Raw genomic sequence first — 25,792 nt, 5'->3', positions numbered from 1 at the left:
TCAGGTCTCAGACTCACTCCTGAAATTCAGAGAAGTCTGCGCAGAATATGTGTTGTTTTTGTTCTGTTTTTCTTTTAGCCTCTTGCTAAAAGGTACGAACATTATTTTTTTAAAAAGATATGCTCCTAGTTGGTGACACCAGTATTACCCAGATCGTTTCGGAATAAATGCAGTACGTGAAAATACACTGGCGTCTCTCCTTACCGGCCGTGTCAGCTCTAATTCACTTTCACGTTCTGTTCGTCTTCCTATTTGGCGAGTTTTCCCGGCTAGTTCCCCTGCGCACTCCGAGGACTGACGTTACAGTAGAGGCAAGTGTAGAAACACCCCAGTCTCCCCACACCCCTTTTGGTCTAACTTGAGTTATACACATCGGCACACTGAGCTAACACAGAAATTCTTGAAACTATAAAAAGTAGGACCTGTGTCAACAAATGGGAAATGAAGGCCTGTGTCAACACCGCTGTGTTTTTCTTGTAACTGAAGGCATCAGGGCTCGGGGGGACAGGGGTCGTGTGACTCACTCTCAAAGAGAACACGGTCCGTTCTGATGACTTTCCGGGCTCCCCTCCACCCCCCGCCGTCCAGCAGCTGCAGACCTTGGTGGCATCCCCCCCATGGCTCTGGTTTTTCAGACTTCCTGTTCTGTGTGTGTGCGTTCTAGCCTGCTTCATTTTCATTTTTACCCCAAATCCACCCGTTAATATGTAACCAGGTAGATTTCCCAGGTATTTTTGGCCAAGTTTAACATGCCCTGAGGACGGCTAGTCAGGGCCTTGGTTCAAATATCGCTAGAGGAGGCAGGGCCACATCTCAGTCCTGGGCATCATCTACACCCAACTGCACCAGCAGAAGGAAGGTCCGAAAACATTTCTTTTCAAACTGAGCATTGAGGAAACACTTGTGGTGTCCGGTGTGCTCAGGTGAGGCCAGGTGTGATTCTCTTGACCAGGAACCGTGCTGTAGGGCCAGCCTCCCCTTGGGTACTGGAAGGTCTAGGGAGTGTTGAAGGTCTAGGGAGTGTTGAGGACAAAGACACACCACTAGATAGTGCTCCTTCCTTGGGATGAGGGCTGGGGCCAGCCTCACACTGTGTGACCAGCCAACCTGAGCCTTGAAATTGGAAAGCCCTGGTGCTCTTGTTGGGATTGGGTGGAAGGAGTAGAATTCTGCTCTCTCCCTTGCTAAGCCTCCAGAAGATTTCCCAGCAAGCAGACCAGACATCCGGGATCCAGGCCTTCCATGACCTTTCCGGGCTGACCCTGCATTCTCAGCACCCAGTCTCCACCCACTTTGGATTTTCGACATTACTCTGAAAGAAAGATTATTTAAAATAAACTACCTGTAAGCTGTGGGTTAAGCCCTTCTGAATTTGTGTTTTCAAAGACTGTAATTGTCAAATGGATTCAGAAGGCCTCTTGAAATCTAGGGGAATAGCCAAATGGTTTAGTATTATGTCCTTTCAACAAGAAATGAAGACCTGTCTTCTCCTCTTAAGCAGACATATCTTAGGTCCCATGGTTCACACAGCATGCGTGACCAAGGAAGAGGTCCTTCACCCCACGGATAGAGGACATTTTAAATTTCCATGAATTGTCTTGGAACTGATGTTAAAATAATCAGCGTGAGGGCCGAGAGAGTGGAGCACAGCTGAGCTGGGATTTCAGATGCAGGGGCCCCTCTCGTCCCCAGGTCAGAGAACAGACACATTTATTCTCGGCCGGCACATCCGTGAGGGAAACGGGTCCTTCTCCACTGCCCCCCATTCTCTGAGCGAGGCCTGGGCACGCTGCTGGTCAGGTGCCAGTGCACAGTGAACCAGGGAAGCCCAGCCTGGTGGTTCGGGTTCCAGGCCTGCGTTCGAGCTCCTGCTGGGCGTCTGTGGTTCTCCAGGAGTTATTCTGCTCTTCTTCAGTGTCTACAAGTTAAGTGAATTTTGACCTCTTTTTAAAAGTGGGCTAACCAGAGCCACGTAACTCAGAAAGAGTTGGAGTTACCTAAGTGGGACAGAGGGTCAGCCGCCTCAGAAATGTGGAAATCCTGGTTTCTGAGACATGTCTTTCCACATCTCCTTGAGGGACCCTCTCACCGATTGGCTGCTGGGATCCACCGACCGACACTGGAATGTCTCCAGGATCTGCTGCCAGGTCTCTTTTGGCGAAGTCCTGTTTTCCATGGAGATGTCAGGAGAGGAATGCCCTCTGTTCTCCAGATAGAAGGAAGTGTTAATGCAGCAGGTCTGAGGTCGGGTTGCAATCCCATAGTTATCGATCTAGCCCTGGGGGTCTTGCTCACAGTCCAGCAGTTCAACTCCTGAGGCCTTCACAGGACTTCAGGTCCTGGCAGAATTGTTTGTTTTCCCACTTCCCTGGCTGGCGCTCCCATCTTCAGATGTTTTCTCTTAGGTAATTAACTTGGTTTGTGCACAGTGACTTTGTGTTCTTCCCGGGACCTCAGCACTGTTGGGAATGTTATCTACTTAAACTGATTAGCGTTCTGAATGCTTGCTTACGCAGAAATAGCCAAAAGTTAAGCTCTTCTTTTGCTGGATAACCTGATTTTCTCGGGTTATGTGAGATAGTAGGAGAGGCACCCCGTTCCCAAGAGTTGCCGCTGTATGCTTGGGAATTGGCCATTTACATTTTGCCAAAATGGACTTTATGTAAGAGGTCCTTGAGGTATTTTCACCATGGGAGCCCACGCTATTGGAAAGCTAGCATTCTGTTCTGCGGCGTTCAAAACAAGGAGCTCCAAGTTAAACCAGAGAGGGGAGAGGTCTGCCTCTGAAGTGAATAACAAAGCTAATCAGGAGCAAATGATGGCACTGCAGGAGAAACAGTAGAAAGAACAAATGCTACGGTTGTCCCGACAGAGGAGTGGCCCGAGGGCCGGAGCCCGGGAGATGAGGGACGAAGTAGGGTGCGGGCGTACTAGGTGTCCACTAATGGCCCCCGACTTGCTTGGGTGTAGGGTAGGATCACCTGTCTCTCACGGGCAGAAGGATGCACACAGGATTTCGGCCCATGAATCCCAGAAAACGGCTCTCGTGGTCAGTGTATCCTAGAAAAGGCCCTAACAAAGTGACTCTGGGAAGGGACATTGCCAGCCAGGGTCTTGGGAGCAGTCTGTGTTAGACAGAATTACAGTATTTCTATTACATAACGAGAACTGCGTGGGTATCTCATAGCCTCAGTGTACTTGAACTTGCTGGTACCCTGATCCTTGCCAGCGGTGTTGGGGAGAAGCTCACTCTGCCATTACTGCTGAGTGTGCGGTCTGCTCTGCATGTGGGGTCCACACAGGGCTGCTCAGTGGTCAGATAGGCCAGTCCCAGATCGCTTGCAAAGCAGAGGACTTTGAAAATGGAATTTGTTTTTGTCTAGAATGTGTGCCTTATCTGATTTGGAAGGGTGGAGAAGTCTGGCCAGTCTGGAAGTGGCTCTGTTTTGGGCCCTGGAAATCTAGGAGGATGTTCATGTCACTCTTGCCGTGGGATGCTCTTTTCCCGGCTTATGCTGGGCGGCGGCTGCTCTGTCAGCTGGTTTGCCACAGTCAGTGACCATCCCACAGCAGACCTCTGTACAAACCCGTCGGTTTGCATCTTGACACGACATCGTAGCTTCTGCTGATTCACAACAGATCTCGGCGGGACAGGGAAATCCTGGTTTTGGGGTCTCAAAGTGAGAAAGAGAAGAGAGTTGATGTGTATTGAACATCTCCCTTGGGTCAGGCACGTGCTGATTTTTCATGTGTGTTATTATTATACCCATTTTCCAGCTGAAGAAACCAGCTAGTCCAGGCTCTCTGCGTTTGGTACTTCTGACCTTTCAGGTGGGCTCGTTCTTTGTGGTGGGGAGTTCCTGGGCTTGGCAGGATGCCTAGCAGCACCCCTGGCCGCCTCCCACCCAGTGCTGAGGGCACCTTCTCCCCCATCTGTGTCCACCAGAACATCTGCAGGTTTGGCCATGTCTCCTGGGGCCAGGGGAGGAGGGCAGCCAGGAGCGAGAGCCACTGAGGCAGCCGCGTCTCGGGGAGGCAACGTGAGGTCAGCAGCAGGATACTAGCGCTAGTCAGACCCCATCATGCAGGATGAGAAGAGCGAGATCGGGGAGAGCCCAAGGAGATGAACTCACTGTTCGGAGCTTCCTCAAGTTTTGGGCAAGCTCCTGTTGCTCACACCTGAATCCATGGGGTGGACGCTGTGCTGCTGGCCACCGGCCCGGGAAAGCAAAGCCTTCCTCTTAGTGCTGGGAGGGACTGCTGGGGCCCTGCAAAGAAATGAACCTATGCCTTTGGGGCCATGGGCAGACCTCCCCTGTCCTGTTGCGGACGAGCATCCACTGGGTTAAACAGATGCCCACAGGGAGCCACCTTGTCTGTGACACACGGCAGGTCCCAGGTCATGTGCCCATGTCGGAGCCCCGCTCCCAACTAGAGGCAGCTCAGGGGAAGCCCAGCCCGAGGAATCCACATTCGCTCACGTTCGGGGGTCTTCATTCCAACAGCATTCAGAATAAAACCCTTAGGGGCGGGCTTCTCGGGCCAGCATCAGAAGATCCCAGAGCACCTCCATGGTGGGTGTCGCAGGGCCTCTACCCTGTCCTTAGGAAGTCTGGCACAGTCTGTGTCCTGTAGGAAATCCATCACTGGTCGAGAGGGAGTCACCCTGTTTCTTGCGTAGTGGGCATGCCTCCTTGATTTCCCAGGAGGCCAGTATGGCCACATTTCTTAGGCATTCTGGGCACGGTCAGAGACAAGGGCCATCTTCTTGTTTCTCGGCCTCTTCTCTGGCTGGAGAGAGGCATCTTCTCTTTCCACAGGCTGCTCAGAGTTGCTGTGTGGCCGTGAGTCTGTCGCGTGCCCTTCTCAGCCGCTACTTTGCCAGGCACTTCGAGAGATAACCAACAAGTATTTTTAGGGTCTTTCTCTCAGGCGCACAAGACTTAAGAAAGAAAGTGCAAGGAATGCTGTAAAGGTCATCATTTCTAAAGACAAGAGAGGAGACAAGACTTCCCTCTCTCTAATCCTGTGTGCCATTTTACATTGGCCACTTTCCGTCAGCTGCTCTTGGCAGAGACCTTGCTGGCCTGCTGGATGGGAGTGTGGGGATTAGCCATGTGTCTTACGGTGCTCAGAAAGGCCTCAGGGTTTGACACTGCTTTAACGACAAAGGGTCTCACTTTCTCCTACAACCATCAACAGAGAGCTCATACTGTTCTTTCAATATTAAATGAAACTTTTTTTTGAGATGGGGACAACATTGAATGGTCTTCAATTAATTCACATATTTATTTCATCACTCTTTTCATTTACTCATGGCAAATAACAGAAATATTTTTAGCCATGCATTCATTATGAAATAAAAAATACTAGAGTGTCACTCAGTATAGAATTACACATACATGTTATATACTATTTTCTTAGTTTTTGTCAGGTTATTGAAAGTATTTTTCCCATAAACTAAATTATATTAATCATTGTTCTAAATACTGAAGGTGTCATATTTATCCCTAGAGAGTTAATGTTTTCTTCAAGTAAATGGAAGTAAATATACTTTGTATAAATTCTTTGAAACTTCAAATAAACTAATTTGTATTAATCATAATGAATCAATAATAACGATTATCTATTTGCTAAACACTGTACTCCATCTTAGTGAGAATTTCAGAATCTTGTCTATTTTAAAATAAATTCCATCCTTCTACTAGCAAAATTTGAAATATATAGTCAAAATACAGAAGAAAGTGCTACTTACCACAAAATATTAATATCTAAACCTCTTAATATTTTGAAGTTTAGTTCATAAAATTAAGATTTGTTTAGCATATTTGAAATAACTTCTGGTATTTTTGATACTGATTGGATATCTTTATTTTTATAAGTGTTTTTGAGCATTTCCGAAAGGCGACAGTGTGCAGTTTGGCCTTTCCCCAAACAATGATCTGAAGAGCATCTTGAGATGTTAAGAGATGTTTCCTTTGGGATGGAATAAGGAAGAATGTTCCAAGGACAAATGAATCTGGGGAACGCTGAGTTATGTTTTAGTGGTTGTTTGTGGTTTCCAAGCTGGGGCATCTCAGGATCTTAAATAAGCTTCTGAGTGTTCAAGGTGTGGCACAGCATGTACCGTTCTCCAGATACATTTGGTCCTCTGTCAGGCTGGGGAGAGCCTCTGGGGGAGCACGGTCTTGTGGAATCAAAGCCGTAATTCTCATGTGAGCTTCGTCATCTCCCAGCTGAGTCTGTCCTATCAGGTCATGTCAACCACGTTCCCCTAAGAACGAGGAAGGGGGCCTTAGACTTGCAGTTTCCCAGCTGCTGAAAGGGTCAAGTGGAAGGCATTGTGCTAAAAGCACTCGGGAAACTGAAAATGTCTTTAGGTGGGTACGTGTCAGTTTGGCAGTAGTGGAATTTTAAAGTTGCGTGGACAAGGGGACAGACCTTGCTGGCTGGCCTGGCTGCGGGCGGGCTTCTGGGTGTAAAGACAGAGGTGGACCCTGCCTGGTGGGGGCGTCCCAGTTCCCACGTGAAGTCTGCAAGACCAGAGCCATGGACGGGTTACACCTGGGGCAGCAGCTCTCCCAGGACCTCAATTAAAGAGACGTTAGGAAGTTTTCACAACCACAGAACCATTGTTAGGAAGCATGTTTATAGCTTTTGGATGCTTTTGGTGCAGGAAAAATGAGATGCACTCACTTGGGAGGTCTGTTTGGAAACACTGTCCAATTTCTAGTCAGTGTTGTGATTTTATCGTCCATTTTCCAGAATCCTTATCCCTTAAAATATAAGGGGACCCAGCTCTTCGCTGGTGCATTCCAAGCCCCCTGCAGGGTTTTGTGAGCTGCTTTTCCTGACATGCGTGCAATTGCAGGCGATGCCTGAGCCCCTCCCTCCCCCAGCCAGCTGTCCCTGTTCCCGATTTTACAAGGGGAACCTTTGAGAACTTTCCTTTAGTTTTGCAACGGGAGGGATCAGGCACCCCACGTGCCTACTTGGATCACTTGGGAGCACCCGGTGTTCGTTGCAGGGTCGGATGGCCTGTTCCTTCTCTGCCTGTTGGCGGATCCCTTGGGCTAATACACCCTCTTTCCCTTTCCATGTTTTTTCTGGTGTCTTGTAATGCCAAGATTTCTTCCAGATGTCTCCTATTTCCTATTTCCACATATTACACATGACTCATCATCTGGCAGATCCTCATGAGAATCAACATGGGTTCCCACATTCCCCTACTTTTGTCTTTTTTTTTTTTTTAAATAGTTGTTTGGCCTTAAATGTTTAAAAAACTTAAACCCAAGGGTTACAATGGTCACCATATGCCATAGGGAAGTCAGTACGAACAGATCTATGTTCAGTGGGTTTACTTTACTCTGCGCACAAGCCCCACGTGGATGTCTCACTTAAGCTTTGGACACCATGGGGATGCCCCCGTCCCCTAGCGTAGGAGGTATCATGGGCTGTGCTGCCCCACTTCCGCCCCTCTGCCTCTTTCTCTCCACTCCATAAAATCTGCCCCTTTTCATGTGCTTCTGAGACACTGACACTTGTGATCCATTACTATCATAAAAAACCCGACATTTTCTGCTTTTCAGCTATATTTGGAACACAACTCATCTAGTGTGGCTTTAAAAATAGTGATTTGATCTTGTTTCCATGTTTAGAAGGAGTAGCAGAAAATCAAATTTCCTGAGTGGAATATTGTGTCCTATGACTTTTAAAGCCCGACACACCTCATGTGAGTGGATGCCGTCATCCCAGTGCGGGGCCCCGATGGCCCTCGTCTTGACTGTGCGTGGCGAGAAAAGAATTTTTTCGGTAAATAGGATCCTGAGAACACATTGCTTGTCGGGAATACAGCTTTCTTCTGGAAGGAGTAACACGCGACTGTGTGTTTTAATTCAAGATCAAAGACACCATAAACCCAACCCTGACACGTGAAAATGGTGCATTTGGGTTTTCCTCCTGTTTGTTGGTAGAGTATCACAAACATTGAAAATATGTTTCCAGACGGCACGTAAGGAGGCAAAGGAATTATGTCGCGTGGGCGTGGAAAGCTGCACCACAAAAATGGTATTAGCAGAACCCTCATCCTTGTCAAGGGGCTCAGCACAATGCACCATCACACAAAGGAAGAATTAGTCAGCGGTAACGAGCAAACCAGATGCGCTGGGAAGTGGTGCCCCTCTGTCTTCTTTCCCCTTTGGCAAATCCATCAGAAATGTTAAAGGTGCAGTTGAACACAGTCTGGTCTCCACCATGGCTGAGCCCACCTCCACCGCTTGAGCACACGATTTTATAAAGGTACAGGGCTCATCTGGCCCGAAGAGGTTAAATTGCTGCCCCATTTCTTCGCAGCGGAGTGCGAGGAGCTAACAATGGATGGTTCTTGGGTGGTTGCTGCTATTCCACCTTGAAATCATTCCTGGCTACCGGTCCTTCGGGAGGGGCTCCCCTTCCTTAGCATGAGGGGGTGCTGACCGCGTGCTTCCAGACCAGCCTACGAAGAGCTGGAAGGTGCTTCTGGCAATGGATTGACACGAATCCCTTACACGCATCTTGTGTGATCGTGAAGTTGATGGATTTCCCATCAAAGCACATGAGGGTCATCTGTGATTTCACTGATTCTAGGTAGGAAATCCATGCTGTAAGCTGATGTGAAGATGAGACTTTTAGTGTCCAGCTAACAGCTTGATTTTGCAATGGCTTCCCCTAGAAGATTGGTGAAGGAACAAAGTCTATCTATAGTAAGATCCACTGGAGTTCCGGAGCCAGAAAAGTAATGTCCACCATGCCACCCCCCCACCCCACCCGCCCTTCATTCTGGGGTTCTTCCTAGCTTCTGCTCTGTGTGGCAGTGTGCTGATGGCCCCAGGCAGTGGGGAGCGGGGCTGGCCTGACACCTGCCCTCACGGCCCTCACGACCCCACGGCCCAGGAAAACATTAGAGGAGTAATGGCGCCCAGAAACCCCAGACTGGACACTGCCACCCGCTGCGAGGGAGACAGTGCTGCGAGAGTGAGCCCTGTAGGGACCAGAGCTGAGCTGGGGGCTTGGGCCAGGGAAAGGCAAACTGAACATTCCATGAGGAGGCACCTAAAATCGGGCAGTGTGCTCAGGGCTCCTGGGTTAGACCCCCTCCTCCAATTTTGTTTCCTTGTTTTTCACGTTTGCCCTAGTTTGGGGTGGGAGACTGGATGCTTTGGAAACATCCGTGGATGCCGGACCCCTTGCAGGCTTACTTCCACGAGAAGACCCCACATCGTCAAAGCACACATGGTCATGAAAGTGGAGTTATTTGGCAGAGAGCAGACTGTACCGTCTGCAAGGCCTGGGGCTGGCCCTCCTGCCTCTGCTCTGGTCCGGCTTTCAGGGACCAGCGTGGAAGCGGCCGGACAGTCGTGTTCCCAGACCCGCTGCTTCCTGACGCAGGGCCGGGGGCGCCGCATCTTCCCCGCGCGGGGCCAGCGCGCCTCCTCTCCGCGGCCTGCGGACGTCCGCCCGCTCCGCTGCTGTGGCCGGAGGCCGCGCGGCGACGCTGTCCCCTGGAAGCAGCGGGCGCGCCGGAGGTCGGGCGTCCCGGTCCCAGGTCGGGGCACCCAGGCGAGCCCCGGGAGCCAGCGGCGGGCTGCGGCCGCGTCCGTCCAGTCCCCGAGGGGCCCGCAGCGCGCTGGGCCCGGGCCCGGCAGCCGTCGTGCGCGGCGGGGACCGAGGGCCACCGGACGAGCAGTGCGTCCCGAGGCGGCGCAGAGCTGCTCCGCGGACCCGGGCGGCCGGGCCCCAGCGCGAGCGAAGCCGCCGAGCGAGCGCGGCCTCGGGGATCCCACAGCCCCGCGGCGCAGGCACCGGGCGCCGGCTCTTCACCTCCCTGCCGCCCGAAGTCTGTTCTCCCGCTGCGGGCGGGCTTCCGCGCTGCTCCCGGCGGAGCCGCGCCGCGTCCACCTTCCCGAGCCGCGCGCCTCGGCTCCCGGGTCAGCCGCTCCGTCCGTGCGCAGGCGAGTGCACGCAGGCACGCATACGCGCGCATGCGCGGCTGCACGCGCGCGCGTGGCTGCGGAAGCACGTGCGCACGCGCACACTGGGGCCGTCGCGCGTCCTGTCGTCGGTGCGCGCTTCGCGGCGCGTCCCTCTGACGCACGCTCGGATCTGCGCGCGCTGCGGGGCACGCTCTTCCGGGCCCGCGCGCCGCACCGCCTGCCCTGCGGAGGCGCCGGAGGGGCGGGCCGGGCCGGGCCGGGCGGGTAAATATGGTAAAAAGGACATCAAATAAGATCCTATTAACTTCGGTTCTTAAAACACGTGGGCCATACCTTGGCTTGAAATGTGTCTCCACATCCTCTTTTGGAAACAGTCTTGCCAGTTCTGCAGGCGACATGGTGGCGAAGGGAATCTACCCTCTAAGGCAAGGCCGCTTTTAAGGGTTTAGGGACTAGTTAGTTATGGGGCTCATTTAGACACGGTGCTTCTGTACGGATGCTGCTGCCGTTCGCTTTACCCAGCTCTTCAGGTGTAAAATCAACATCGTGGTCTACGAAACCCCTTCAGTATCTTGCTTAATTTCTTCCTTGAACGACTGTACATGTTTTAAGAGAATTAATGGTGTTTACCAAAAATAGGTTAAAATTCAGTTATTAGTTGAGATTGATGGTGTTTGACCACAGCTTTTTCAAACTACCGACGTCAAGCGAATTGTGGGTGTGTAAAACCTGCAGTCTGCCAGTTTTGCACTATACAGTATGGGCAGAATTGGCTTGTCATGCTTCAGCTCCTTGGAACTGTTCTCATCTTTTGGGTTCTGAGCGTGATTAATGATGTCTTGAAATGACGGCCACACGCTGAGGGAGAATGTCCTTTTGCCGGAGCGAGAGGAAACAAAATCTTTTTGACATCGGACACCTGTGGCTACAAACAGAGCAGGGCCCCAGACCGGGGACATGGACGAGTTGGTGACCATGTGGCCCCACAGACTCAGGCTCATGTGAGGAATAAACAGTATTCCAAGCTGGGAAAGAATATCAGATGTATTAAGGAAAAAAAAAAAACAAACCCCAAAACCTTGTGCATCAGATAAATGAGGAATTTCTTTAAAAGAGAAAACCTATCCTAACTCTTTAATACCCAAGAAATCCTTATTTTCATTGTCCAATTTAGCCTCAAAAACAATGAGATAATTGTGGGTCGTGACTTCTGGGAAGGGAAAAAAGTGACCCTGCATTTTCTTTCCCTTCTAAGATATTGTGCGGCTTCGTAGGAAATGCATTTTGCTGGATGGACTGAGAAATGGTGATGGTAAATGCAAACTCTCTGTGTGTAAATACAGGCAGTCGGTGATCCCGTGCTCAGTCTCTGATGCAGCGCAGAGTAGGGGGATCTCCATCAGATTGGAGCCTTCACCAAGTCCCGTGGGAGGCAGGTGGCATCATCCCCTCTGGAAGACGGCAAAGCCGATTCTCAGTCAGTGGCTGGTGCTGGAGGCCGAGGTTGTCCCCACCGCACAGCCTTCTCTGTGCCCTCACTGAGACAAGAAGGTGGGAAGTAAGATCACCTCTGCTAACCCAGAGCAAAGAAGCCTGTTTTGCAGTCAAATTTGAAAATAGGATCTCCAATGATTTGTCCTCTTGGTGGGCTTATATTATTTCCTTGGAATCTTTAACACTTATTTTTCTGGATTCACTCCTGAAAATATTCAAGGAGCACCTACCGTGTGCTCTCTGTGCTAGGTTCTGGGGAACAGGGAATGCCCCTGGCAGGACACCCATAAAACCTAATTTTGGAAGATAGTAGCATTTAAGTTACTTTTTAAAAAAAGAAAACGCACGCACGTGCGCGCGCGCACACACACACACACACACACACACAAATTTTCTCCTAATCACCAGTCGGCAGTTTTTCTCAAGGTTAGAGTTGAAGGTTATCTTGCATGCCTTTTGTATTATTAATTATAATTACTATTGTCAGGATGTTTCTTTTGCATTTTTCTTATTTACTGTTAACCTAGACTCCAAAAAAAATCCCTGACCTGGATCGTGGTGCTTCCTGACTTTAATGTGTGCTGATGTTGTTCAGGATGCGCGCATTTCCAGGACCTCATCACACACCCACAGGCATTTCCAAGTTCAGGTGAATGACATCCTCACTGATGGTCTATTTAGGCGCTCTGCTCTGATTGTCCAAATTCAGTTCGAGTTACTCAAATTGTTTCTCAAATTCACTGATCACATAGAGCACATCTCTTCAAATCGCAAGGTTAGTGATAGTGGAAACAGAGTAATCTGTCTTTTTGAGTAAAAGATGTATTTTTTCCCTGTCCAAACTCAGAGAGCTGCTTACCTCTTGCTATTTGTGAATGACCTTGTTATTTTGTTGTCCGTCAGTTATCTTCCTGCAACCTCTCACCATCCCCCAAATCTTTAAGTTATGACATCAGATTTTGATAAGTCGCTTGGAACTCTAAAAAAAAAGTTGCTTGTGCTGGTGAGTGGAAGTGTAGCTCTTCCTAGGCAGGGTCATTCTCTCCCGCACCCCAGTGCAACTTCGTAAGCATTCATTCATAGATAAACCCCCTGTGTAGGGTCTCTTTCTAGCGGTGGCTTTGCTGCTCCTGACCACTGCCCCTTCGCCCCACTGGCCGGTGCTGAGCTGTGGCTGGATTTTGTCCCCTACTCCCTGCAGTGCACAACATAGACAACCTGCCACAGCCACTGCGAGGGTCCGAGCTGCAGTAAAGCACCTTTTCTTCCTGTACTCTTTTTCTGCTTTAAAACACAATCTCTAAGTCTGTTTATGGGAAGCAGAATGTAAAGTAATAGGATAAGGTAGAGATGTTTGGGATTCTGACTTTCATGAGAACTCCGTATCATGAAATCAAGTTTTTAGCAAGGGAGATGTTAATCGTGTTTTCTGGAAGCCATTAAAAATCGGGTGGATGCTTTTTCTTCACAGATGACAAAAATCAGGAGAATGGGCAAATTTCCTTATATATATGTTTCCTATAAACTTGCAGTAGAAGGGACCAGAGAGACTTTAAATAAATCCTCCTGGCAGTTGGGTAGTCGGTAATACTTTCTTAGAGACCCCCTGCTGCCCCAGCTGTATCTGTTTCTTGAGTGTTTTGTAGGACTTAAAATTTTTCCAGTGCGTACTGTTTCTGTGCAGTCATTTGGAAAACTGAATTCACCCTTTCTTCCCTGTATTACTGTTCGGTCCAGGTACTCTGAGTTTATAGAATGAATGGACGCAGCAATCTGAGTAGTAGCCATCATTCATGTTACCGGTGGGGCCCGCCCGGTCACCTGCTACCAAGGGCCTTGGTGTTGAGGTTACTAGCTTCATACTTAATTCTAATTAGAATTCTTTCTTTCCCTGGGTGTTCTGTCTCTTAGGCCTTATCAGACTGATTTCTCTGAGCTGTGCCCATGCTAATATCTCGATGGCACTGAGTAGTTAATATATTAATATGATGAATATTTAAGAAAAAAGGCAGGATGCTTCAGGTTCAAGGCGGGTCTAATGGGAAAACTGTGTAGTCCCTTCGCGCCCCCTAGTGGTGGGAAGCCGGAGCCCTGGGGGGTTTCCTTCCAAGAGCTTCTCAAAGCCCCTTCATTGAACGGGGCCAGTAGATGTAGTAGTTTTCTTCAGATCGCCTGTGTCTGGGAGGTCTTCCCTGAGGAGGGGTGTTCAGCTGAGATCCTGGGGCTGTGCCTGGGTGCCTGGGATGGTACAGGTGGAGTAGGAATGCAGACGTTTCATGTGGGAGCATCTGTCTCTGAACCTGGCTGGACAGTGCCCCGGGGCGGTGGGGGCTGGCCCAGGAGGTGGTGAACAGCCGGGGCGTGGGGCAGAGCAGGAGGCGTGGGCTGTGCAGGAAAAGCCATCAAGAGATGTGAACCTTATTACTGAAATGCGATCATGTTTATTAGAGCGTGAGGCCAGGAAGTACAAATGTTTCTGGAGAACAAACCGCATTTGGTTGTGGTTTGACGGGAAAATGGAAATAAGCTATTGATCAGATTGCCTTTATCAGGAAGCGTATATGCAGGATTTGAATGAATATATCCAAGAGACTTTGGAAAACAGTTACCACAATATTTTTCTTATTTCCAGTTTGGGAAGCTGACTCCTTCAGGGGAATGGCTTAAATATTTATACTTAGAAATATTCTGAGCAGATAACTGCTTCAGAGGAAGAATTAATGAAAGTGTTTTTCAAAAAGACTGTAAGAGACGCATGACCAAAGCATATGTCCTCGCCTCCAGCTAGGGAGCAATGTCAGGAACTTTCTGTAAGTCCCGAGGATCTTTGGGAGATTTTCAGGTAGGATTTTCAGCACTCAAGTGTGCCTTCCACTTTAGAAAGTGTTTTCTGCTAGATCAGTGAGGCTGAACAGTTTGCTCTCGATGGCTTTAGTGGAACAGTTTTAGTTTTATATTAGGACACCACTTAGAGCTCTTCCAAGTTCTTGTGTTGAATGACCATTCTTTGGGAAGTATTTTCTAAAGAACTCTTTGCAATTCTTTGTTTCTCACAAGTTGCCATACAGAGTGGACTTTTGTAAATCAAAGTATCTAGGGTTCGCTTCTTTGCGGAAGCCCAGTAATCAGAAATAGATTTGGTACCTCCTTCCTCTGTCCTGTCCTTCTGCTTGTTTTGTGTTATGCATGATTTGAGCCATGAGCTCTACCAGCGAGCTTCACGGCAGTGCTGAGACTCCCAAGAATTGTGCTGGAATTTACCATGGGCTGAAGTGTTTCAATATTGGGATTTATCCAAAGGAAATCTGTCCTTGAACATGGTGAGTTGGAGAGGGTTCTGTGTTAAGTGCTGTATCTGTGGGCTCTAAGGCCGACAAGCTATCACCTGAGCATGGGTGGGCCTCATCTGTGAGCTGGATCTTCGCTACTGGCCCAGCATCTGCACCCAGGAACCCTGCAGAATGGGCTGTGCAGGTGGGCGGAAGGAAAGAAGAGCCTCATGCCAGCTTCCCTCCCAGGGCTCAGCACGCCGGTTGGCCCCTTCTCCACGCAGACTTGACCAACTGCAGCCCCAGAAGTCACAACAAGCCTGGCCGTGCTCACGTGGTGAGAGGCGGGTGGGGTCTCCTTGCCCAGAGCAACCCCCATGGGTTAGCAGAGGCAGGATGGGTCCAGAGCACACCTAGGAAGAGAACGGACCCGACAGCAAACCAGGTCATGAACTCGAAGGGCATGGGTTGGGGGATTTTTTTTCTTTTTCTTTTTTACAACTTTCTGATTCTTCTCTTCCCTTGAATTTGTAAAGGTGGAAATGTCCTAGTTTCTAGGAACGATCTCTTAAACGCTCATCTTTTCTCCCCCTCCATGGATAATTGCTACAGCTCTTAACACGTATTTGCTGGAGAGGCACAATGTAAGGATTCCGAATATTGACTTTCAAGCTGAACATCACCAGGGTTTGAGAGAGAAAATCCGAGTTTGGAGAAGAAAATAAAGATTAGTAGCCATGCCTCCTGACCATGATTGCTTTACTCTTTCCTGCTTTAATGTTGAAATACTAAATGCAAGAAACAACAGTAATGATAGAGTGGTTACTGGAAACAATCTTCATGTTATGTTTAATTAATCAAAGAAGCACAGTATGGGACACCTGCGTGGCTCAGTGGGTTACGCCTCTGCCTTCGGCTCGGGTCGTGATCTCAGAGTCCTGGGATCGAGCCCCGCATCGAGCCCCACATCAGGCTCTCTGCTCGGCGGGGAGCCTGCTTCTCCCTCTCTCTCTGCCTTCCTTTCTGCCCATCTGTGATCTCTATCAAATAAATACATAAAAAATCTTAAAAAAAAAAAAAGAAGAAGCATAGTATACTTTACGTTAACGTACGTACGTTCTTAGAGCGATCTGTGTATGTGTCCCCTGCAAAGGAGAATCAGTGTACACGGCCTTCCCTTAGGCGAGTGTGTCGGCCTCCAGCTGTGTGTCCCTCCCGCCTCTCCTGGGCCGCCTGCCAGCCCTGCCGCCATGATGTCAGGCTTCTCAGTGTGGATGGAGCTCCCAGGGGGGCCTCGTCACACAGTTTTTCCAGGACCCCGTGACACTTCCCACCACTTTCCCAGCAGTGTCGGCATTCAGGAAATGGTCCTGCAGATGTCTGATGGTTGTTGGGCTCAAAGAATCGCTCTTGTGGAATTTTTGGCTGAATCCCCACGCCACCCATTGACTGACTGTGACCCATCATTTCCCCATCACTGAGTTCTTGGTGAGCTCTGGCTCCAAAAGCAAATGCTCTCATTCCTTCAGTCATTTGCAGCTTTGTGTGGAAATTGAAATCTCCAGGCACCCATGACAGAAAGAAACAGCTGATCCGGCGTCACGTCCCGATCACGGCTTGCTCTCCCTGCGGCTGCTTCGGCCATGGGCGCACATGTTGGCCAGGCTCCGACGATGCCCACGAGGCTTTAGGCTGGGGAGGGGGCCCAGTGACCCAGCCACCATCGTGCGCCGTGCTGTCAGTTTCTGGGGGGCACGCGCACAGTCTTGCTTCACGCCAGCGGTCATGTTCACCACTGCTTGGTTCATCCTGTCCACACATCGATTTTACTGAATTCAAAGATTGTGGATGAACAAAACTACATCCTCGCCTTTAAAGTGTTTACTTCCAAGAGATGGAAATGCAGCCACAAAATCTAGTTAACATCGCTTGTTGGGTCTGTTCTGCTTCGTAACAGATGAATCCAAGTGCACGTAGCTGCACAGGGGTCGACCACTGTGGTCGGCCCGCCTGGGGCAGTGGGACACTTCTGCTTGTGGGTCAGTGCCCTGCAAAGACCCACGGTCATATTGTTTCAGATGTGAAAAATTAATTCAGAATTTAACTGAAAATGTGACCCCATGCTGACCATTGAAACAGGCACAATATGGTCTCTGATGGTAAGACCCAATGCCTGCTTCTTTGTTGGTGGTGTTTGTCGTTGGTAATTATGTTACCCTTCAAAGTTGGAAGCTTCACATTATTTCAAAGTTAACCATCCCGGGAGCTTCATTTGAATTTGGATTTCTGACGTAGACGGAAGGGGTAAGGCTTTAGTGATGGATTTCCATTATGAACTTGTTTCCATAAGCATTTTAAAAGGAAGGGAAATGACTGATATTATAACAATCTTTTGTTCCCATATTTTATGGATTTAAAAAAAAATATCTCCTTGCTTTAGATAATACATATTTTATGCAAAGTTTTATGCAAAATTTTTTAAGTTGCTCCATCCATGAAACTCTATTTCATGCCCAATTTAGAACGGCTCATTTGGATGCCAAGATTATTCTCCATGGCTGTATTCTTTTGTCTTTATAATGATGGCATTTTGGTCTTCCTCTTTAAATTCTGAATTCCATCATTTGAGGCTGCAGTGGCGATCACTTGTGTCATAGGCGCATACACATCCACTTGTTTTGTAATTAGTAGAATACATTGCACTGACGTTGAGGAGTAAAACTGCTAAATGCAATTGCATCAAAACTTTTGTGTAATATTTAACCAACTTCTCTTTTCTTCCTCCATTGAAATGTTCTTGACCGGGATGAACACGGGCTGTGGGCTCTGTGTGTGCCCGGCACGAGTTCGTGGCTGCCATGTTTGGGACCTTGCCTTTAACACAGCATGGGGACTAGATGACTTGGGGACTAGTTCTCAGGGGCTCTGACTGTACGTGTCCTGCCTTGAGGTCCAGCACATGGGTGGCCACCATTGTGGTCTCGCTGTTGCAGCTGCGTACTCTGGCTTGGGCATGAGCAGCACAACCAGCTTCTGCTCTCCCCGCGATGGCTGTAAAGATCTGTTAACAGCTCAGAGAAGTCATCTGGCCCGCACGCAGTGAGCGCTGTTTGCCAGCTAACGGTGGAGATCTTGGAACATTTATCTTGTTGGCTGGCTCCGCTCTGGTGCCCGTAATTGCCTTGGACAGGGCACGGGCTATTAGATTATTCATGTGCACTTTTGTCTGAACGAAAGAGTGGGAAAGTTAAAAAAAAAAAAAAAAAACTGTGGGCGATAACCAGAGCCATGTTGGTGGAGGAGTCACTGCCTTCTTGGCTACTTAATTTCAAAGCTCTTGGGATGTACGGATTGCTTAAGCATTCCGGTGATCCTTGGGAAAGAATGTGTTCTTGTGCTCAAGCGAGGACTGGCAGATTTCGGAGTTCTGTTCCCGGCAGCATGTGGGAGTCACCCCGTGACATGTGACAAGTCAGTTAAGCATCAGAATCCTAGTGCTCCCACCTGTGAAATGGACATTAAAGGGGATAGGTTAATGCTGCTGAATTGTTTAACAGTTTGCTGGGAACAGGCTTGCTCTAGTGACCTAGAAAAACCGTGGACTGTGTGTGCAGGCTGACCTCATTTCTATTTTTGGCTTTAGCGCTGACTCAATGAGAAACTTGTAAGAATCAGCTAATCGGGCTCCGGGCCTCCATGCATTCCATGGTTAAAATGAGAATGAAAGCCTTATCTGCAGCGGGTCTCATAGTGATAGAGCCAGATAGTAATTAAGTACTAAAAATATACTGCCGAAGACACTGGAAACTCTTACACGGATGTGCCTCTCGCATTTCCTTACGATGCCCTGTCAGGCTTTTTGGGGAGACACAGTGCAGTGTTCATTTCGTTTTCGTAGCCAGCTGTTCGCCGTTCACATCTCTTGTTTCAGGTAGAATTTTCCCGCGTCCGAGGATCAGGGAGGAGGCCGGCGCGGTGACAGCGTGGCTGTGTCTCTGTGGTCAGCGTGGCTGTGTTTCTGTGGTCAGCATTCTCTGTGGCTGGAGCACACCCCTCCTGGTTCAGGTTAACAGTGAGCCTATGGGAGCCGCTCTCCAGGGAAACCAGTCCTGGCCCGGGAGGGCTTTTCTTCCCCAGCTGGCCCAGGCCTTACGGAGCAGGTGCCGGCATTTCGTGTGAGGTCCTGCGCGGAGGGCTCGGTTCCTTGGATGCCGCCGTCCACCAGGGCGTTCCAGGCTACAGGCCTTGATTTCCTTTAATCCATTTACTATTTTATTATACCTGCTGGGGTTTGCCGTAATCCCCTCCGCGTTGATTTACACGCTGTTTCTGGACTCTGGACTCACACCTCCAGTGAGTCCCGCCGTCCGTACACACACATGTTGGAGTCCCACGTGCGGAACCACACTCTGCGTTTTGAAAACGCAACAGGCAGCGAATTTGCAGCAAGTCCCAAGCCAAGTGGTTGGGAAAGGGGGGCGGCGACCGGAGTCCTCGCCCTGACTCCCTCCGTCGGTGCCTCCGCGAGGTGCTTCTCGGGAACGCGTGGTGGCCTGCGTGTCTGGAGGTGCGTGTGGACGCTGTGGAGCGTGTGTCTCGTCGGCTTATTCTCACTCGAGCTAAGATAACTGGGAAAGAACTGGGTGCTCCGCCATCCAGAGGACCTTCTGCTTCTCAGAGTCCGCAGGCGATGGCTGTTCGCGCGACCCTTGGTCTCATAAGGTTGCGTTAGAGTCCACAGGCTGTAAAGAAAATAGGTTTTCTTGATTTCGTATTGTGATGATGGTGCTTTTCTGTTGGCAACTTAACTGTGGCAGTCTTCCTTAACTCCTGCGGAACCGGGTCACGGGCTCACCGATGCCTCTGGGAGAAATGCTGGGTCCGGGGCGGGCGTGGACACCTCTCCACTCCACGCTCTGTGCTGGTTGTATTTTTGCTTAATTTCTTGTGCTCACGTGGCTCAATGGACCTCGGAGCCGTCCTCTTGCCGCCATCCGGCCTCACTGGCTCCTCTCTCCTCCTCATGTACTTATTCTGTGTTTGTCCTTCAAGGGTCAGCCTGGGGCTCAGCGCCCCAGTCTTTCGGACTGTCCGAATAATAGTGTTCTAAAGATAATGTTTCTTACTTTATTTTTTTGCTCTGTGAGGGGAGAGACTATAGTTAAACTTGGATCATATCTTTGCAAAACTCACGTTTTAAGGACACCTTTGAAAGCCCATCATCAGACTGTGCGTTGCACAGAGAAGTCTCTGCCTTTCGTGCTGCAGCTCACACCGTGAGCTCCGTCTTCACAGCTCCTAGGAATTGGAAGGAAGAACCGACTGGCTTTCAGGGTCTTGGCGCTGTGCCTACTGTTTGATACGATCCCACTAGGTGACTGCGTGCGTGATCGGTTCAGTGAGAAAACCCCAACTTTTTCTCTTTTTAATTACCTGATAAAGTATTTAGCATTTGGTGTATCGTGCGTGGAAAGCATGTGCCAGGGTTTGGGGGTGAAGAGTCCTGCCCTCAGAGAGCTTGAAGTGCCGTGGAGAGAAGCCTCCCGAAACGGGTTAGTTTGCGGCGTCGGCTTTCAGATGCCGCGTAGACTTGTGCGGTGCTGGGCGGCACGTGGAAGGGTGAGTGCCGACTCATCTCCTCCGTTTGGTCCAACGCGCCTCCTCGCTGACCTGCTGCTGCTCCTCCACAGGGCGAAAGGGGCCTCCCAGGGTTGCAAGGTGTCATCGGGTTTCCTGGGATGCAAGGACCCGAGGGGCCGCAGGGGCCACCAGGACAAAAGGTAAGCTTGGCTGGGTCATGGGGGCGGGGGGTGTGCGTTTAAGGTGCTCCACACTCTTCTCATGGAGACACTTCTGTCTGGTTTCAGGGTGACACTGGAGAACCCGGGCTGCCCGGAACGAAAGGGACAAGAGTGAGTACAAGTGTGACTTAAGTCTGTGATGCTGTGGTGAGACGTGATCCAGGGACGCCTCCCGGAGCGGGCTCTCTGCCCCTCCCGCCTCCCAGCAGTCCTCGGGGCGTCCCTTCTCCTCGCCTGTCCCGTCGCCGGCCTCTCTGCCCGGCGCTGTGACCGCGTGGGGCCCGTGGGGCCAGGACGGGTGACGTGAGTGCTGGCCCCAGCTCCACCCCATCCTCGGGCCGGCTTCTCCTGCCCTGTGCTTCTCCCGTGGACCTGCTTTATTTTGGGGGCGGGGAGATGACAGGTCTACGTGTCACTGAAGGAAAGGGCTTCCTGTGCTGTGAGAAGCGGTTGCATTTGGAGAGCTCACCTTGCTCTTCTCGCTCTGCCTGGGGCTTGGGCCTCCCCTCCTGGGAGAGGCCCAGGTGAAGACCTCTGAGAGCAGGGTTTGAAAGTAGAGAAGCAGGAGGATGCTCTCAGCATTTCCTTCTGCTGGTGTTACCCAGCTGGGGGGCAAGTAGCTGGCACTTCTGGGGTAGGAGGCCGCGGCCAGAGCCCTGGAGCCGCCCGGGGGGAAGGAGCCGCAGAGCTCCTCGAGGACAGGCCTGGCACTCTGCCCGCAGTGAGATGACTGATCTCACGAACTCTCGTCCCCAGCGATCCGAGATTTTAATGTAAATTATATCTGCGTATACATACATAACTTAATGTGTTTACGTGGATACGACGTCTATGACATAATATTTATACATGTAATAAACAGTATATCATTTCCCTAGAAATCACAGAGACATGAGGACAGTTCCTTTATGAGGGTGCAGCCTTGATTTTGGAAGTGATTCGAGCCAACGTTGGGTGTAGACATGCCGCCCCTGTGGGCTGGGCGCTGGCCGCCTCTCCCGCAGAATGCCCGTGGGCCGGGTGGGGGCCGCGGGCACGTAGCCGGGCGGGTGCAGTGGGAGGAGATGAGGCCCCATGCTCACTGCCCTCTCATTTCTACCCTTACAGGGACCCCCAGGAGCAGCGGGTTACCCCGGAAACCCAGGACTGCCGGTACGTAGATAAAATGCACGTGCTTCCTCGGTGAGACGCGTGATGGGCCTGACGGCACCATGCGGCGGTCTTCGTTGGGCAACCTTTGTACCTTCTCAATCGCAGGGTATTCCTGGCCAAGACGGTCCCCCCGGTCCTCCAGGTATCCCCGGATGCAACGGAACAAAGGTAACTTTGGGACGAGGTCCCTCCCTCACGCGCAGGCTGCCCTGCTTCCCGAGCTGACCATCGGACGGTGCTGTCCTGTGAACACGGTTTTACTGCCCCAGCTGGACAGACACCATCCCTCCCCAAGCGCTTTTTATCTGATGAGGAGCTGCACGTTCCTCATATTTTGTTAGTTCAACAAACATGGAATTGTGCCTTTCTTTTTCATGGGCTCTTACCCTGTAGTCACTTTAAACATGAAACTCCTCGCCTCTTAGCTGTCGCTGACGCAGATAAAATGCCAGTATTCACCCGTGTCCCTGTTCTCGGAGAGCTGTCTTCTGTCGGGAAGGAGCACGGAGAGTGAAGCTGGTGACACATCGTTTTTAGGATGTGATTTTCACCAGCAAATGACGTCTCTCTGAATGGGGGGTGGAGTAACTGAAGGGGCATCTGGAATGATGTCCTGTCAGCCTTGCATCCGACTGACCCTCTGCTGTCCCCTAGGGTGAGCCAGGGCCTCTGGGGCCCCCGGGTTTGCCTGGATTCGCTGGAAATCCCGTGAGTATAGCACTGTTTCCGCTAGAACTTCCTCCTTTGGTTGTAATTCTTTTCTTCTCGTTCCCTTCGCTTTCCTTGCCTTGGACTTCCCTCTTCACGCCAGTGCCGTGTTCTGATCACTCTTCTCTTTTCCAGGGGCCGCCAGGGTTGCCAGGAATGAAGGTACGTCCGCACGCATTGCTGGGTTCATTGCAGGAGGAAAGCGGGGGCCGGACAGACACGTTCCCTTCAGGTCACCTTGGTTGACTGATTGCCCGTTAACGCGTTCATCTAACCCGCCCTGTTCCACGAGTATCCCAGTCGTAGGCACAAACTTAAATTTCAGGGTGTGAACCTGAGACCCTGGGTGCAGTTTCTGAGTAGGAAGTAAGCAGCAGTGGGAAGCACGGTGTGGTGGTGAGTGTTAGCAGATGGGATCCGGGCCAGGTTAGTGCTCTGCAGAGCCCGTCCCGGTGATGCTCCTTTCCCTGAGCCACGGGACAGACGTGCTCAGACGGTATCCCGGCTTCACTTCAACGCAGGCGTCTTGCGTGTTGCGTGTCGTCTGGAGTCACTGTTGTAAAGTCTGTGATTCCTGCAGGAAGGCCCCATTCTGTTAGGCTAGATCCTTGGTGTCCTGCCACTGCCCCCTCCTTATTCAGAGTGAGTCCATGGCCTTTCTCAGCTTGACTATCCCCCTGCGTCGGGGGGGGGGACCCAGAACCCTCTGCCCATGGTGAGGAAGGGATGCTCTGAGCCCCTCCTGCTGTGGCACCCGGAGTGATGGGGTCCCTGCTGCCTCCCCAGCGGGGGCGGTTCCTCCATCCACACTTGCACAGTGAGCCGGCATGGGGTGTGGTCCCCGCAGGTGCATGGCCATGCCCTGGCCCCTCGGCATTCTTCCCTGGTCGTGGGGGAGCAGAGAATGCTGCCTGCGAGTCCTTCCCTGGCGGTGCGGTGCTGGCATAGTGGGGTTCCATGGCTCTCGCCGACCTGACTCAGGGTGCGTGCCCCGTGCCGCACGGCGGTTCCGAGAGCAGGGGCATCTGGGTGTTGGGTACAGTTCCCAACTTCCCGTTCCTCAACAGCCACACCAGAGACAACCACGTGTCTGAGTGAGGTTGCGTGTTCATGTGCCCCCGGGTCCAAGAACACCTGAGAAACATGATCGTCCCGTATCATGACCATCCCGTGTTTTAGTCAGGGCTCTGCGAGAACCAGAACCAGCAGGGGGCATGTGTGTATTTATGGATATAGGTGTGTGCGGGCATAGCTGTGTGACCTGGTAGATTTATTTTAAGGAATCACATGACTGTGTGGGCTGTCAACCCCAAAATCTACAGGGCAGGATGGCCGGCTGGAGGTGCGGGGAAGAGCCAGGGTCCCAATTCAGAGGTTTTCTGGAGACAGAGTTCCCTCTTTCTTGGGGGAGTTCAGGTGTTTTTTTTTCTTTTCCCTCGTGAGGCCGTCCACTGATTGGACGCGGCCCACCCACATCATGGCGACTGACCTGCTCAGAGTCTCCTGACTTAAATCGTTATCTTCTCATAAAAATACCTTCACAGCGACATCCAGACTGGGGCTTAACCAAATGTCTGGGTACTGGGGCCTGGCCAAGTAGACACACAAAATTTACCATCATACCTTGCTTTTATAAAAATGCTCATTCAGGGGCTTTTAGTGACAGATAATCCTTACCGCAAGAGAATGCTCGGAGCCCGTGGCCCTGATCTGCGCGCTCCCTCCGTGTGTGCGGGATGGCTGCGGGCTCGGGCTGGGGCTCCTTCCACCCGTGCCTCCGTCCCGTCCAGCGGAGCCGCGCCTGCTGCACCAGGCACTGGGCGGTAAGATACTAGCAGTGACGGAGGCGGCAGTGTGTATACTCCAGGTGTAGACAGAGCCTTGCTCCTGGATTCCACACCTGTAACGCACGCCTCTTACTCGGCATAGAAATAGCTGAGTAATAGCCGACTGCTATTTCTTTATAGAAATAGCAGTAATTGTGACTTTTTTTCCTTTCTTCATCCCCTAGGGGGATCCGGGTGAAATCATCGGGTATGTGCCTGGGACCCTGTTGAAAGGTGAAAGAGGATTTCCTGGACCCCCAGGAGCACCAGTAAGCATTTGCTAAACAACTCTATGCACTCGAAGCGTCTCTCCTAGTTCCCATCTAATTCCATTTTCAACAACTTCCAGGGCTCGCCAGGACTGCCAGGCCTCCAGGGTCCTGTGGGCCCTCCAGGATTTACCGGACCACCAGTAAGTGTTGGGGGAAACCTCTCGGAGTCACTCACTGGAGGAACAGCTGTGTTGAGGCACAGAAGTAAATCCGGTGTCATCCCGACTTACACAGTTGTTGTGCCCGGATGGAGAGAATGAGCTGCTTTCTTGGGAGAGTGTCAGGCACTTAGGACACTCGTATTCCAGAGCCCAGGGTGGGAGGCTGGTGATAGCCACCATGGCCCACACAGATAACACGTTCATTCCTAGAGGGCCTGGGTGCCTGCCTGTGGTACTGTGGCCCGAGGAGGCCAAATTCAGAGATGGACAAGGCCGGCTGTGCCTGGAGATGCACAGCCTGGAGATGTGCCTGGACTGAGCTCCGGGACATAAGCCCCCTGAGAGACCCCCACCCCCACCCAGGGCTCCCCTCTCTCGCTGGCCTCCTGCACAGCTGGTGGTTCCCAGTAGGACGAGGGCCCATCTCCTCCCACTCACACATTTTGAGAGCACAAGAGAGTTAATATGAACGAGACTTAGCCATTGGTTAAATGTCATGTTCACCAGCAAGGAACAATGTTCCCCAGACGGTAGCGTCCTTTTGCTAGCCTGCCCGACTGTCCTTAAGGGTCTGTCAGGCCGCCCTCCCGCCCCTCCCTATCCAATCCAGCAATTCTCATGTCCGTTCTCTTTTATATTCTCGCAAATAAATGGACTCATTTTTGCAAGAATGATTAGTTTTTTTTTTGTTGTTGTTTTGTTTTTTTAATGACTGAAAAGCACTCTGAAATTTTGTTGCAAATACAGGAAGGTTTTTCCTTCATTACGGCTTATGCACTTGAAGAAATCATTCAGCTTCATAGATAAAGAGTTATATCCACAGTGGGCGAACACCATTTCTGAACTGGAAGCTCTAGGGCTCTCAGAGTTGGGCTGAGAATTTCGTTCAGCATCTCTGCTCCCGACACGTTCTTGGATCAGGGGATTTCACAGGGAAGTGCCTAAGATTTTGAGGTGTTTCATCCCTGTTAATTATTATCCTGGGCTAATTCCTAGTTATTTTCCAAATCTTATAGATCCAAAGCACAGGATAAATTTAAATACTTCACAAATCTATAACTGCATTAATTCTGGGAGCCTTAAGGGAACTCTGGTAGAAAGAAGCACGTCCGTCTCACCAGGGTCGTGAGTGATCGTA

General features: G+C 50.8%; 1 protein-coding gene across 1 annotated transcript in view; it reads left to right on the top strand.

The window, feature by feature from the left end:
* Window positions 1-25,792, top strand: part of COL4A1 (collagen type IV alpha 1 chain) — a 129,840-nt gene that overhangs the window by 57,601 nt on the left and 46,447 nt on the right. Inside the window, exons 3-10 of the mRNA XM_059377883.1 lie at window positions 20,425-20,514; window positions 20,602-20,646; window positions 21,643-21,687; window positions 21,793-21,855; window positions 22,342-22,395; window positions 22,531-22,557; window positions 24,407-24,490; window positions 24,571-24,633. Of these exons, the coding sequence (XP_059233866.1) occupies window positions 20,425-20,514; window positions 20,602-20,646; window positions 21,643-21,687; window positions 21,793-21,855; window positions 22,342-22,395; window positions 22,531-22,557; window positions 24,407-24,490; window positions 24,571-24,633 (471 nt within the window). The remainder of the gene's footprint in view (window positions 1-20,424; window positions 20,515-20,601; window positions 20,647-21,642; window positions 21,688-21,792; window positions 21,856-22,341; window positions 22,396-22,530; window positions 22,558-24,406; window positions 24,491-24,570; window positions 24,634-25,792) is intronic.

Source organism: Mustela nigripes, chromosome 15, assembly GCF_022355385.1.
Source record: "Mustela nigripes isolate SB6536 chromosome 15, MUSNIG.SB6536, whole genome shotgun sequence".
Classification (NCBI taxonomy): Eukaryota; Metazoa; Chordata; class Mammalia; order Carnivora; family Mustelidae; genus Mustela; species Mustela nigripes.
The sequence above is the reverse complement of the archived record's forward strand: the minus strand, read 5'-3'. Positions and strand labels throughout refer to the sequence as shown.